The sequence below is a fragment of the Lissotriton helveticus genome, chromosome 2_1, assembly GCF_964261635.1.
Source record: "Lissotriton helveticus chromosome 2_1, aLisHel1.1, whole genome shotgun sequence".
Lineage (NCBI taxonomy): Eukaryota > Metazoa > Chordata > Amphibia > Caudata > Salamandridae > Lissotriton > Lissotriton helveticus.
The window spans coordinates 1,850,976,135-1,850,989,281 of NC_136059.1; the positions used below are offsets into that span (position 1 = coordinate 1,850,976,135).

Below are 13,147 nucleotides of genomic sequence, written 5' to 3' on the forward strand. Positions count from 1 at the left end.
ATGATGTCAGACAGACGCTGGGTTAGTTGCTAGTTACTTCCACATATTTGCACAGCAGTTCACCACAGTTCTACAGGCCCAGTCACAGGACAACAGGAAGGCCCCCAAAGTTGCGACAAGCACAAGCCCATGTTCCACGCGCCAGCACATGGACAGCGAGAAGAGCTCCATCTCCTCCCATTCTGGAGAGGTATATCTTCCAGTAAGCTCTTTTCTGAAGAGTGCGGTGTCCTTAGAAACGACCTCTCAGGTGAAGAAGATACATTTCCATTCTTTTTCCTCCAATGCTATCTCACTTTCTGAAGCTCCTGCCGCAGCCATGATGGCAAAGGTTGCCCAAGTCTGTGCAAAAGTTTTGACAGTTCCACGCTGTGCTCCCTGTAGTAGCTGGACAAGTATGCCCTAGACTGATGGAGACAGAATGAGAAGGTTTTACTTTACAGAATACATCCAAGCATTGGTTTTATTGTATTATCTCACCGATATGTTTTTTATTAAATACTGGATAACATTTTTATGGAACATTTAACAAACAATACACAATAATCTTTAAAAAAAAATGATAACAAGACAATCTCATTCTAAGTGATCAGCTTTATCATGAAAGCGAGCTCTTTTTCTGCGTCAATGTATTTATTTCAAAGTTATTTCTGTTTTCTCTTGAAATGATGCGCCCCAACAGTGTATTGGTGATTACAGGAAACGACAAACTACCAGAAGTTGCCAAAAGGAACTCATGAGGTCAAGCAAGATCTGAGGCAAAAGAGACCATTTTTCAAGAAAAAGACATTGAAGGGGATATTGTGTTCATTCATTTGTGTAAACCAAGCTAACTGAAGTTCATTGCCTATAATAGTTGGCTTTGTCCCACCTCAATTCATTTTATTCCAGCTTCATCAATCATGACAAGATTGGCAGAGGTCTGACGCAGACTTATAGAGCCATCCTGCAGGTGATGAGGGGCCCTGACGTGGCGCAACACAAGCTCCTGCAGCCCTGCGGTGCAAAGGGGCTTCAACCCTTTTGGAGTTCTCCAACACTTAAGGAGGACCCACTCCGCCCTATTGACAATGAAAATCTGTGAGATATGTGAGACTCAGGGTCCCTTGTTCACATTCTGCAAGGGAGCCCCATTGGTAGCGCCACTGGGGCCTTAGTCTCCCATATTTCACAAATATTCAGTGTTGTGGCCTAAATGGGAACCTCCTCAAAGGTTCCCGACACCCCCTACAATGAAGGGCTCCAGGAGCATGCGTTATGCCCCTGATAAGATGTAACAACATAATTCTCAAAGGCGAGCAGCATCTAAATATTTTAAAAAACATGTTCATGATATCACTAAGAATAAGTCATGAAGATGCTTGTAATTTCTTCCTGGACCAAGGAGCACCTTTTCAGAATGTACGGATCAACATATTCCAAAAGGCCTGGAAAAATATTCAACAACAAAATATGAGACTGACAAATAATAATATTATAATAATCCATATTTGTATAGCGCAAACATATCACCCTTTAAGGTTTCAAGGCGCTGGAGACTGTTGGGGAGATTAAGTGAGCTATTACCCAAAGTCACATGCTGCTGAGCTATGCTGACCCCGGGGCCAAGGATCGAAACGAGACCCCTGTTCTCCGGAGACAGCCACTCTGGGATGGCACTACTTGGCAGGGAAGACTCACAGAAGGCACAGTCCAGGCCCTGAAGCATGTGCCTGAGACTTCAGATCAGGAGGCCAGCCAATTAGCCCTTGGAGTCACACTGGGTTCTGGGGTCAAGTGATCCAGGTCCAGCCCTTCTCACCCAGGCAAGAGGGCAGCAAGCAGAAGGTCAGCACAGCACAACAAAGCAGGAGCCCAGCAGAGTAGCAGTCCAGCAGAGTGGCAGTCCTTTAAGCAGCACTGCACTCCTTTTTCCTAGCAGAATATCCATAGGTCCAGAAATGTTCTGAAGTGATGGTGTCTGAACTTAGTCCAGGTCTTATACCAGTGGTGCCCTTAAAGTGGGGATAATTCAAAAAGATGCCTTTGAAGTGTACAGATGTCCTGCCCTTCCTACCATGGCTCTAGGCTTACTACAGGGGGGTATACAGCCCTTTGTGTTGGTCAGGACACAGTCTATTCAGGTTTAATTGAGGCTGGGACCAGCTCTTCCCTCCCATTCTGCCAATAAGGCTAATCAAGTCACACCTAAGCTCCAATTGTGTTTGGCTATATAAGGGGATTACACAAAGCCCAACTGTCACCCACCAAGGCGTGTGATCAGAGAGAGGTAGCAGGCACCAAATGGCTAAAACAAGAAAGCTCCAACTTTCTGAAAGTGGCATTTTCGGAACAGCAATTTAAAATCTGACATCACCATAAGTTTTAATTTTAAAGTGTGATTCCAGAGACACCAAACTTGAAAAGTCTATCTCTTCACAAAAGCGAATTCACTTATAAGATGAAATAAGGCTATCCCAATGTTATCCAATGGGAGCGATAGGCCTTGCACTAGTGAAAAACTAATTCGTGAGTTGTGCTTTTAAGTTGTACGTGTCCTGGTAGAAAACATGTTCTGCTCTTTAAATACATTGAACGCTGCCCTCTGGGTTGTCCAGGGCCTTCCCTAGAGGCGACCTATATGTATTATAAAGGGAGGTTTGAGCCAGGCAAGAGTTTTATTTTGCAAGGCCGACTTGGCAGTATAAACTGCATACACACACTCTGCAATGACAGGCCTGAGGCATGTTTAAAGGGCTACCTAAGTGGGTGGCATAATCAGTGCTGCAGACTCATTAGTAGCATTTAATTCTCAGGGTCCTTAGCATACTAGGGACTTATAAGTAAATTAAATATGCCAATTGGGTATACACCTCTTCTACCATGTTTTAAGGCGAGACCACAAGCACTTTAGCACTGTTTAGCAGTGGTAAAGTGCACAGTCTCCCAAAGCCAACAAAAACAAATTCAACAAAAAGGAGAGGAGGATGGCAAAAAGTTTGGGGTAACCCTGCAGGAAGGGCGAGGTCCAACATCTATGTATGTAGAATAGGTAGCATCCACCTATTCTGTTGATTAAAGAACAATCAGGACTCTACCTGAAGACCTATTGGGGTGTGAACAGTTTGGATACTGTTGGTCTGTGCTGGTTTGAAAAATGAATTAAATATCTCTTTTCTCATAATATTTTCCTGTACGCAGGGACAAGATAATGATTCAATACTGGACTGCATCTTGGATCTCTACATCAATAGCTGTGTGATATGACTTGGGTTATTATTTCAGTGACTCAACTCCAGAAGGTTTGAATGAGTGGACAGTACCATAATATATGATAGAAGGGGCCTCCGGGCCACATTCCCGTAAGCATAATGGTGTAGATGTTTTCCCTATTTTAAAGAGAAGGGTGTGGGAATAGTAGGAGCGATGGAGGATCTGTAACTGGATCAGCCTGAACCTGGCCCTAATAGATATTTCTCTTAGTCCCTGAAGTGCCTCAGTCCATTCATCATCATCATCAATGTCACCTATATTTTCTGCCCATTTCTGACGTAGGGGTGTCAGTACTTCCGGGGAGTTATGTAATAGTTTCTTGAATGTCAGGGAAATGCCTTTATTGGGTATATGGTCTGCTATAAGTCTATCTCCTAAGGGGGAGCAGTCTTGCACCATGTCTCTTTCACTTCTGTGTTGCCACAGTGGGAGACCTAACTGTAAGTACCTATATTGTTCTTTCTCTTGACAGTTCGTATTCACTGGGAATGTCTGTGAAGGATATTATTGCCCGTCCTCTCCATATATCTTCTAGGAGTTCTATTCCCAGTGTCTCCCAATGTTGGGAAGCCTCTCAGTCCTCTCACTTCTCGTAGTGTGTCACTGCACCACAGGGGAGTCCTTCCTGTCAGCTTATTGTGCCAGCCTAGATAATAGTTTTCCTCCTGCTAGGCCCTGACCACTGAGCGGGTGTGCTCAGGCATGTTTTTTTCGTTTCTTCCCACATACAGAATAGATTTGTAGTTTCCGTTATCCATCATATATCTGTCCACTCTATAGGCGGGCTCCTGTTGATCTGCACATACCTAATCGTTGATTACTATTAGTTGTGTTGCCCAGTTAATAGTCGGGTGTCAGGGATCCCCAACCCCCGTCATACACTCCACTCTACAATTTTCGCAGAGCTATTCAAAGTGATGCTCCCTGCCATAGTAGCATCCGCACCTCCTGTTCTATCCTGTGAAATAGTTCCATGGGCTTGCTAAAAGGTGTGTTTAGTCACAAGCAAAGAAGACGTGGGAGGGTCATCATTTTATAAAGTGCATCTCTTCCCGACAAAGTGAGTGGCAATGTACGCCAATGTATCACATTGTCGTGCAATCTCTCTAACTGGGGATGGAGGTTTAATCTGAGGAATTTTTGTGGGTCCCTGATAATGCGGAACCCGTCCTCCACAATTGGAGCTTCGCAGTCTGATGGAAGTCGGGGGTACCCCCCGGGAGCAAGAAGATCAGCGATTTGAACCAGTGTATCCTGCTCCTGAGTGCCTTCCAAACTCTGCGAAGATTTGAAGCAGCCTGCTCACTGATCAGTACGGGTGGGTAACATGTAGGAGAATGTTGTCCGCATAGAGAAATAGGCGTGGATTCGAGGAGACCAACTAATCAGGGGGATTCCGATGCCCAGAGCCCTCTAATTAGTTGGTTTCCTCAAATCCAATTCATAAGTGGCTTCAGTGCTACTGCAAATATTAATGGAGAGAGAGGACAGCCCTGACGCGTTCCCCTGCCCAGATGGAACACTCGGGAGGTGGTACCATTTATTCGTACCTGGGCTAGAGGTTCCTGGTATTGGAACTGAACCGATTTGCAGAAATGTGTCCCAAAGCCCTTCCGTGGTAGTATAGTTAAAATATATTTCCATAGAATACTGTCAAATGCCATTGTTGTGTCTGGTGCCGTCACTACCGCTTGGTTTAAGAAAAGTGGCTCGGTTTGGCTCAGGGCCCCATATAAGCATCAGAGATTTACTCAGGTGCTACAGTGTGGCATAAAGCCCGAATGATCTGGATGGATTATTTTTGTAACGACCCCTCTGAGTCTTGTGGCTAAGATTTTTTCAAGCACTTTAGATTCTAAATTTAATAGGGAGATCAGGTGGTATGAGCTACACTGGGAGGGGGGTTTATCTGTCTTATGAATGATAACTATTGTGGCGAGTCTCTGATCTCACAGCAGTTTTCCCTACTCTCGGGCTTTTAAAAACATGGCCAACATCAGTTTTGCCACTACTGTCGCACATATTTTGAATAGTTCAAGTGGGTGACCATTAGGTCCTGTCGCTTTCCCTGACTGCAGTCCCCTTATCGCCCCAACCAATTTTTCGGTCGCACGTTGAAATGTCTGTAGGTCAAGGGTCTGCAATAGTTCAGTGCTACCTAAAATTGTTTACGGCATATAGGTTCTCTTAGTAGGAGGCAAAAGTATCCACTATTTCCAAATTTTCTCCTTAGACCTCCCCATTGGTGTCTCTAATTTCCAGTACCCATGTTTTCGCTCTGTCTCAGCACTCCAGCCAAGCCAGGTGTTTCCCAGCCCTGTGTCGTAGATGCGATGTTGTGTCGCCAGGGCAAGTGCTCTTGCTCAATTCTCTGCTAAGGCACAGAACGCATCTTGTTTTAGCCGTATCTGGAGGGACAATGCTTTCGGTCGATTCTCCCCTACTTGTTTCTCTAATGCAAGGACCTCCGTTTCCAGGTCCTCAATTTCTTGTTGCTCCTCCTTCCCTTTCCTCTTGATAAGAGCGAGAACCTGGACCTGCAGCAGTGCTTTGTATGCTTCCCATAATATACATGGAGAGCTGACTGACCTTTGGTTTTCTTCCAAATATTGGGCGGTGCCCTCCCTAATTTTTACCTTCATTTCCCTCTCTTGGATATACCAAGTATCTATTCTTGGGAACGGTGGTCTGTGCATCAGGGGCCCTGCAACTGTACTGCCACTGGTGAATGATCGGAAATGCCTCTGGCAAAGTTTGCTGCATCTCGGAAACGATTTGCTGAGGTTGTATGTGTCAGCAGGTAGTCAAGTTGAGTGTAACTGTTGTGTGCTCGGAAGATATGTGCTGGGGATAAATGTGTAACAGTTGTGTGCTGGAGAGAAGACAGTTGTCTATCTACGGGGTTGTGTTGCCTCCATAGGTCGTCTAATCCCATGGCCTCTGCAAAGGACGAGAATGCTCCTCTTCTTGCAGTCGCACCATCCCACTCAGTTTATCCAGGGACGCGTCCATCACATAATTAATGTCTCCCCCCAGCACCAGTTGGTAAGGCCAAGAGGGACGCCCAGATCTGACAAAGTTCCTGTGTGTAGACTAGGTGAGATATAGAGGGAGCACAGGTTCCAAATTTTGCCCTCCCATGTGCCTGTCATAGCTACAAATCTCCTCTGTGTGTTGTTCCAGGTGTGTTTTACTGTATAGGGGATTGATTTCTTTGATAGGATGCCTTTGTGAGTCTGTTGTATAACCAGAATGTGCAACCAAACCAATCTAGGGCTTTATAACTGGTGACTCAAAGATGTGTCTCCTGGAGCAATATAGCGTCAGGGACTTGTCGCCATATATGTAGTAGAACCAAGCTGTACTTAACCTTATGGCCCAGTCCGTTTACGTTCCATTACCATATATGTAGTTTCCTGTTTTGTGTACAACTCATCGTGTCGTGTGGAGTGTCTGTGGTGGACCGTTGTACGTATGGGACAGTGCTGTCCTGTCTGTTATAGCCTGAATCTTGAAATCGCACTGATGATTTTCCTTAGCCTCAATGTCGTAATTCCACGGTGATGCATTAGTAGCCAAAACCTAAGAACTTTTTCGAAGAAGATTCCCTAAAATTTTCCCCCAACCCACTCCCTGCTACTCTGCTTAGCGAGCTACAGCATGCCCACCCCCCCAACTTGCAGAGTGCCTGTCGCCCAATATAAACTTTGATAATTCTAAATGTAGGGGCAGGCAATGCACCAGCCCAAGATTGGGTTTCCTAAATTAACCAACATCAACATCTCCTGTAGCTAGGATCTTAGTGCAGCAGCTTCCATTATTTACTGTTTCTTAGGGGAGGTTCGCCCCGATCCCGCCGACCCCCACTCCAGAAGCCTTGAGTTCCCAGGCTCTATGCATCTATGGACAGGCAGATGTGTTATGTGTATGGATATACCACTGAGATTACAGCTTAATAGATATTATCAAATAAGAGTTCCCATGATGCTGGTCATTCGGTCAACAGGTTGTTTACAAGCTGGTCTCCATCTCGACAGGTACTATCCCCCTCAGGTCTCTGGGTCTCTTTGTTTCTCGGTCCCCTTCAAGGAACTAGTCTCCATCCCCCACCCACTCCCAGCCAGCCTCTGGGGTGTCAAAATGCCATGTTTTACCCTCACTGATTATCTTTAGGTTGGCGGGATAAAGCATCATATATTTTATGTCTTTTTCCCTAAGGGCTCTTTTCACTGCTTCAAAGCTCAGTTTTTGCTATTATACTTGCAAGGTGAAGTCTGGAAAGAATCGTATAGTCGCATTGTCTATGCGTAGTGGGTGCGCGCCGCCTGCAGGATCACATCTCGATCTCTGTAGTTGAATATTCTTGCTATGATTGTTTGAGGCGGGCACCTGGCTTGGGTCGAGGGCCCAGAGCTCTGTGCACACGTTCTATTGTGAATAACTTAGAGAGCCTCTTGGGACGCAGTGTACTGAGGATCAAGTCTTCCAAGAAGAGGTCAATGCTGGGCCCGTCCGCTCCCTCAGGGATCCCCACGACCCTGAAGTTATTACGTCTTGACCTGCCTTCCTGAACTGGCATTTTCGCTGTGAGGGTTACATTGTCCCTTGTGAGGCTCTGTACTTGCTACTCTAGGCATTTTGTCTTTAATTGAAGACCATTTATCTGGCCGCAGTTTTCACTCTATCAGCTCGGAGGAAGTTTGCATCTATTGTCACCTTATTCAATTTGGGTTCCAGGGTCCCACGTAGATCTCTTATTGCTGACATTATCTCACTCAGGGTGGGCTCCCCTTCATTGTGTGTGGAGAGGCCCATGACTGCTCCCTTCGGGGTGAGTGTCCCCATGCGCCACCAATGGCACTGTATATTTGTCTAGCCTATTTGTTTGAGCAGTTTGGCACCCCAGTTTCTGCCCATTTACCTGGGTTTCAACCACTTTTCTCGTTCCTACTGTGCTGTTTTCAGATGGCTTTCCCCGGTGCTAGTGTCTCTTGGGCCGAGTCAATCTCCTTCTATAGAATTAAGACTACATGGTAGCACTGTCTCTGTGAGGCCGTTCAATCCAATTAGAAATGTGTAGTGTGAGGTGTGTGTCCCCTGGTCCTCAATATGTCCCCCCTGAGGCTTAAGGTCCGCTTTGCGCAATCATTGTCTGAGTTCCAGGTAGGTCACTCGCCCCTCCATGGGCCATACTCCACCTGGGCCACCCTCCTGGGACGAAATGTGGGAGAAGAGGAGGGGACCGGGTCTCAACAATGTGTCCTCACCGTGGCCTCCGTCCAAGAGAGGGGGGGACTCCTTGCCTTCAGGTGTCAGTCTGGACACTCTTCACAGGCTCCCCTGCCTCGGTGAGCTCCAGGTGCCAGTGCTGCAGCAAGACCACAATGTTGCTGCCCTCCCCCAGCTGCCGGGACGCGAAGTCAGTACAAAAGGGAAGGGGTCCCAGTACATTGTTATTCACAATATATACAAATTAGTATAGGAATAGAAAACAAATAAAATAAACTGTAAGGTACATTGTTATTTAATCACAATGTGCCATATAACAATATATTATACACAAAAATGCAAGACGTCATCATCAAAAACAATAGTGCCCCTAAGGAGAAGGGAAGGAGGGTGTCAGTGAAAAGGAGTAGTGCAGGGTTAGGGAAGTGGTACAGCGAATCCTGGCTTACACACAGGTCATTTCCAGATGCACGGCCCCCCCGGGATGACAGATTTAATCCAGCCCTCAGAAATCAGGAGAGCTGACCGGGCTTTGGTGGCTTTTGGGTAATGGCTTAACACAACGAAGACAGAGACTTTTCAGCCCATCCTTCATGTATCCACTGATGTTATCACCCTTCAAATTCGTTTTGACATGGATCTTCCCTGCCTCATGATCTGTGTGTAATACGTAACTCACGTCAGTCCGCGCCCATCCTTTCCCCTGTCCTGTGGAAGACCCTCCTGTAAGGTCCAACTACTCCCTATCATTTTGTGGGGTCGAAACGTCGACAACTGGTCCACTTGCCAGCTTCTAATCCGAGCGGATTGATTTATACAGCAATTTCAGAAGCATGGCATGGCACAATTTATGAACATTCATTGTATATTACTCTGGCTCTGTGCTGAAGCCAGGATTGAGAACTGTTTTGATTAAGGTCACATGACCTTCACTGTACCACTTACCTAACCCTGAACTACTCCTTTTCACTGACACCCTCCTTCCCTTATCCTTCGGGGCACTATTGCTTTTGATGAGGACGTCTTGCATTTTTGTGTATAATACATTGTTATATGGCGCATTGTGATTAAATAACAATGTACCTTACAGTTTATTGTATTTGTTTTCTATTCCTATACTAATTTGTATCTATTGTGAATAACAGTGTACTGGGACCCCTTCCCTTTTGTACTGATATACACCCAGGTCCTAGCGACACTTATTGGGTTTACCCTTCTCTGTAACGGGACGCGAAGTCAATCACCAGAGGTGGGGTATTTCTTTTCTCGGCAGCATCAACCAAGGTGAGGATGAGGGAAGGGGCGGGAGAGGACTGTCTGCCCACTCTCCCTGCGCCATCATTAGTTTCATGACCGAGCCCGAAAGACCCTCCACGCCCGGTCACCTCCACCTAGTGTCAATCCCACGGGACACTTCCCCGCTCTGGTTTGAATTCAGGGGTGGTCCACCGCAGCAGGTCCCCCAGCCCTTGGTACCGCAGTGGGATCGGCTCAGTTCTGGCACTCGTCTCCGGCTCTGTGTCAGCCGGGCCCCAATTCTACTGCACGGCTCACAGGATTCCGTCCAAATCTCCTTCGCTGCTGCTCAGCTCGCGTCCCGGGAGGAATCAACAGCTTACCGCCTATCTCCTTATTACTGTGAGGTTATGCTGCACCGTTGCAACATCGGATGAAGTCAGAGTTCAAGAGATTAGGTCTCTGGCGGCTGCAGAGCTCCTTTAGTGTGTGGCCATCTTGACTGGCGGTTGGTCACGCCCCCCAATTGGGGCATATTTATAAGCTCCTTGCGCCGCCGTAGCATCAATCACTGAATCCACTGGACAGTATGCAGCTTTATCATACTGAGAGTGAGGCATCTGAATTGAATATGTCCCACAGTGTTCTGAAACTTTGCTAAGTCAGCTCAGAGCCATGAAGCTGATGAAACCAACAAGGCCAGCTAACAAAGGTATTGTTTAGGTAGGACCCTGATTAGTTGCTGGTTCGGGTCAACCTTTATATGCTTTCATTAAAGTGGTACTTCCCGATCCAGAACACTTTTCACAATGTTTTTCAACTTGACCTTAATCATGTGATGCATTTTCCAAGGCTACTATGCTGCTTTGTTTTTACTAGAAACCCAGGTTTTAAATTTTCATTTATTGTAATAAATACTTTTTAATTTTGTATTCAAATGTCTTCATTACCATTATTCAATTTGTTTACTGTTAACATAATGCCCATGTCTAATCTTACAGCCTCAACAATCCTGAATGTAGTCATTGAGCTAGTCCTACTCCATAAAAGGGGTCATTTTTTCCTCTTTTTGTATGGCTTACAGCACTTGACCTATGAGTCGGGTTTATTTCAATTCCCAATCAGGTGCCTACTCTTCTTTCTACTAAAGATAATTCATCTCAAATTGGTGGTTCTGGGTTGGATTTGAAAATGATTCAATAATGCTTGTTGATCTGAGGGAAAGACAAACGAGAAAAGTAACCATTTTTCTTGATCAATAAAAAGAATCAGGGATGCATAATATTGCTGAACTGTACAAAATGTACAAAGATATCTCACTACTTTACTGAGTCATGGTGGGAAATTGACTGGAAATCTGTAAACATTTGAGAAAGAGCGCAGTTTCAAATAATAACGTAGAGCCAGCATGGAAGCAGGGCACATGGATGTCTCAGAAGTGAGAAAATAAAGGGAAGTCCCTATCTGGCCACAGAGTTGGAAAAGGACACCTACTACATTGTAGAGAGGGTATTCACCTTCTTAGTGCATAAACCATAACCACATGAATAATAAATCACAAGAATGGATAGAATCAGATAAAAAAGATGTCAAGTAATACATGGAAAAATTGTACAATTTATTCAAAAGATAATACAATCATAAAACAATTTGTTAAAAATTCATTTTCACAAAACAATTATTGTGCCATTGAGACCAGTTAAAAATGTGACGATTCACATGAAAAAACATAAATTTGTTGTTACAAGGTTGTCGACGCAGCGTTTCGGTTTTTAGGATAAGACCTTCATCAGGACAAGGTTCTTTTGTTGTCTGTATCTGTAACTTGTAGATTGTTTCCAAGTTATCACACCTTAGGTCGGTTATTTCCTCATCTTATTTCTATGATTTGAAGCGCTGTTTTCTTCATGGAAAGTATGCGCATCTTCATCGATTGGTAACGTTCTTTGTGAGTCAAGGGGGCCACCGATTTAAGAAAAGGTTTCTTTAAAAAATCATCCCACTGATATGGGAATATAGGCTAAAAGGTGCAGCGCATGGCCAGATGCAATGATCTGTGCTTTTCAACAACCGCTTTATTCAATTAGCGCGATGTCTGTCAGCTTTCTTCGAGAGCTCCGTTTTTAATATGTCGAGCTCTTATCGCGTTACGTCGGCCTCCCTGCTCCGCTTGACTCTCTTCGTATTGGGGATAAAAAAATGTCTCAGAAGTGATACACAAGAGAGAGAACACCAGGTAGAAGATTTCGGAGGAAATTGTTCAGACTGCTGGGAAATGCATAATTTAAATAAAGCTGTTTACATGCATCCCCGCCCTCAGACACCTGTGTAACCAGTGTGGCATTTTCATGAAATGCCAGTGCAAAAGGAACTCTTGAAACAACAAATGTTATTATACTGGAGAAAAACAAGAGCCATGGAGAGAAATATGTAGGGGTGGTGGGGGGAGGAGATGGAAAGCCTTAGCACTCAAGTTCACTAGGTTTGAATATTTTAACAAATATAAAGTAATGTACCTCAAGTTAACACTACCAAAAACAGAACAGGATACTCTAGTGTTGTGGGCCAAAACTCCTCTGTCCTGGCAGGTGAAACTGAATGGGACAACCATCGTTAGTAGAAGGTCATGATGGCCTAAAGCTAATAAGATCTGGTAACAAACCTTCCCTCTGGACTCTTATTCAGAAAGAGAAAATCAGGGAGTGGAGCAATGTTTAATTACTAAGGGCCAGATGTAGGAAGCCAAATTGCGATCGCAAACGCTGAAATTCTGTGAATTTCGGCATTTGCGATCGCAATTCAGCTTTGTCCAATGTAAAAAGGCAAACACCTACTCGCAAAATAAGGAATCGCTAAAATTGCGATTCCTTATTTTGCGTAAGCAGTTAGAGAATCGCAATTTGTGATTCTCTAAATGCTATGCTAGTAGGCATCGCAAATTGCGATATTGCCTTAAGGAATCGCAAATTACCACCAACTTCAAGTTGGCGGTAGTTTGCAATTTGCTTTAAAATAGCACTTTTTTGCTTTATTAAAAGTGTCATATGGCACGCATTCATGCCCTTGGGGCATGTATGTGCGCCACGTATGCACACATGCACATTTCAGGGGTGCAACAGGGTGTCCCTCTGGAACCCTTGCACCCTTGAAATTGCGCACGCAATTTGAGAGTACCTATTGGGTACTCGCAAATTGCATGCACAATTTCCATTTATTCCTATGGGCCTAAAATATTCCTTGATTGCGAATCGCAATTTGCAATTCGCAATTAAGGAATATTAAGGAATCGCAAAAAATATTGGGATTCCTGCTTGCATGGCATTTTGCGAGTCCTTAATAGCGATTCCCTAAAAATCGCTATTAAGGACTCGCAAAACTGCTTTTACCTACATCTGGCCCCAATACTTCAAACTTGCAACTGAGAGGTATA

At 44.8% G+C, this 13,147-nt stretch overlaps 1 protein-coding gene across 1 annotated transcript in view; it reads right to left on the bottom strand.

Annotated features, from left to right (window-relative positions):
• Positions 1-287: 287 nt before the first annotated feature.
• Positions 288-13,147, bottom strand: part of LOC144819957 (bifunctional heparan sulfate N-deacetylase/N-sulfotransferase 3) — a 532,418-nt gene continuing 519,558 nt past the window's right edge. Inside the window, exon 13 of the mRNA XM_078677644.1 lies at positions 288-407. Within this exon, the coding sequence (XP_078533770.1) occupies positions 288-407 (120 nt within the window). The remainder of the gene's footprint in view (positions 408-13,147) is intronic.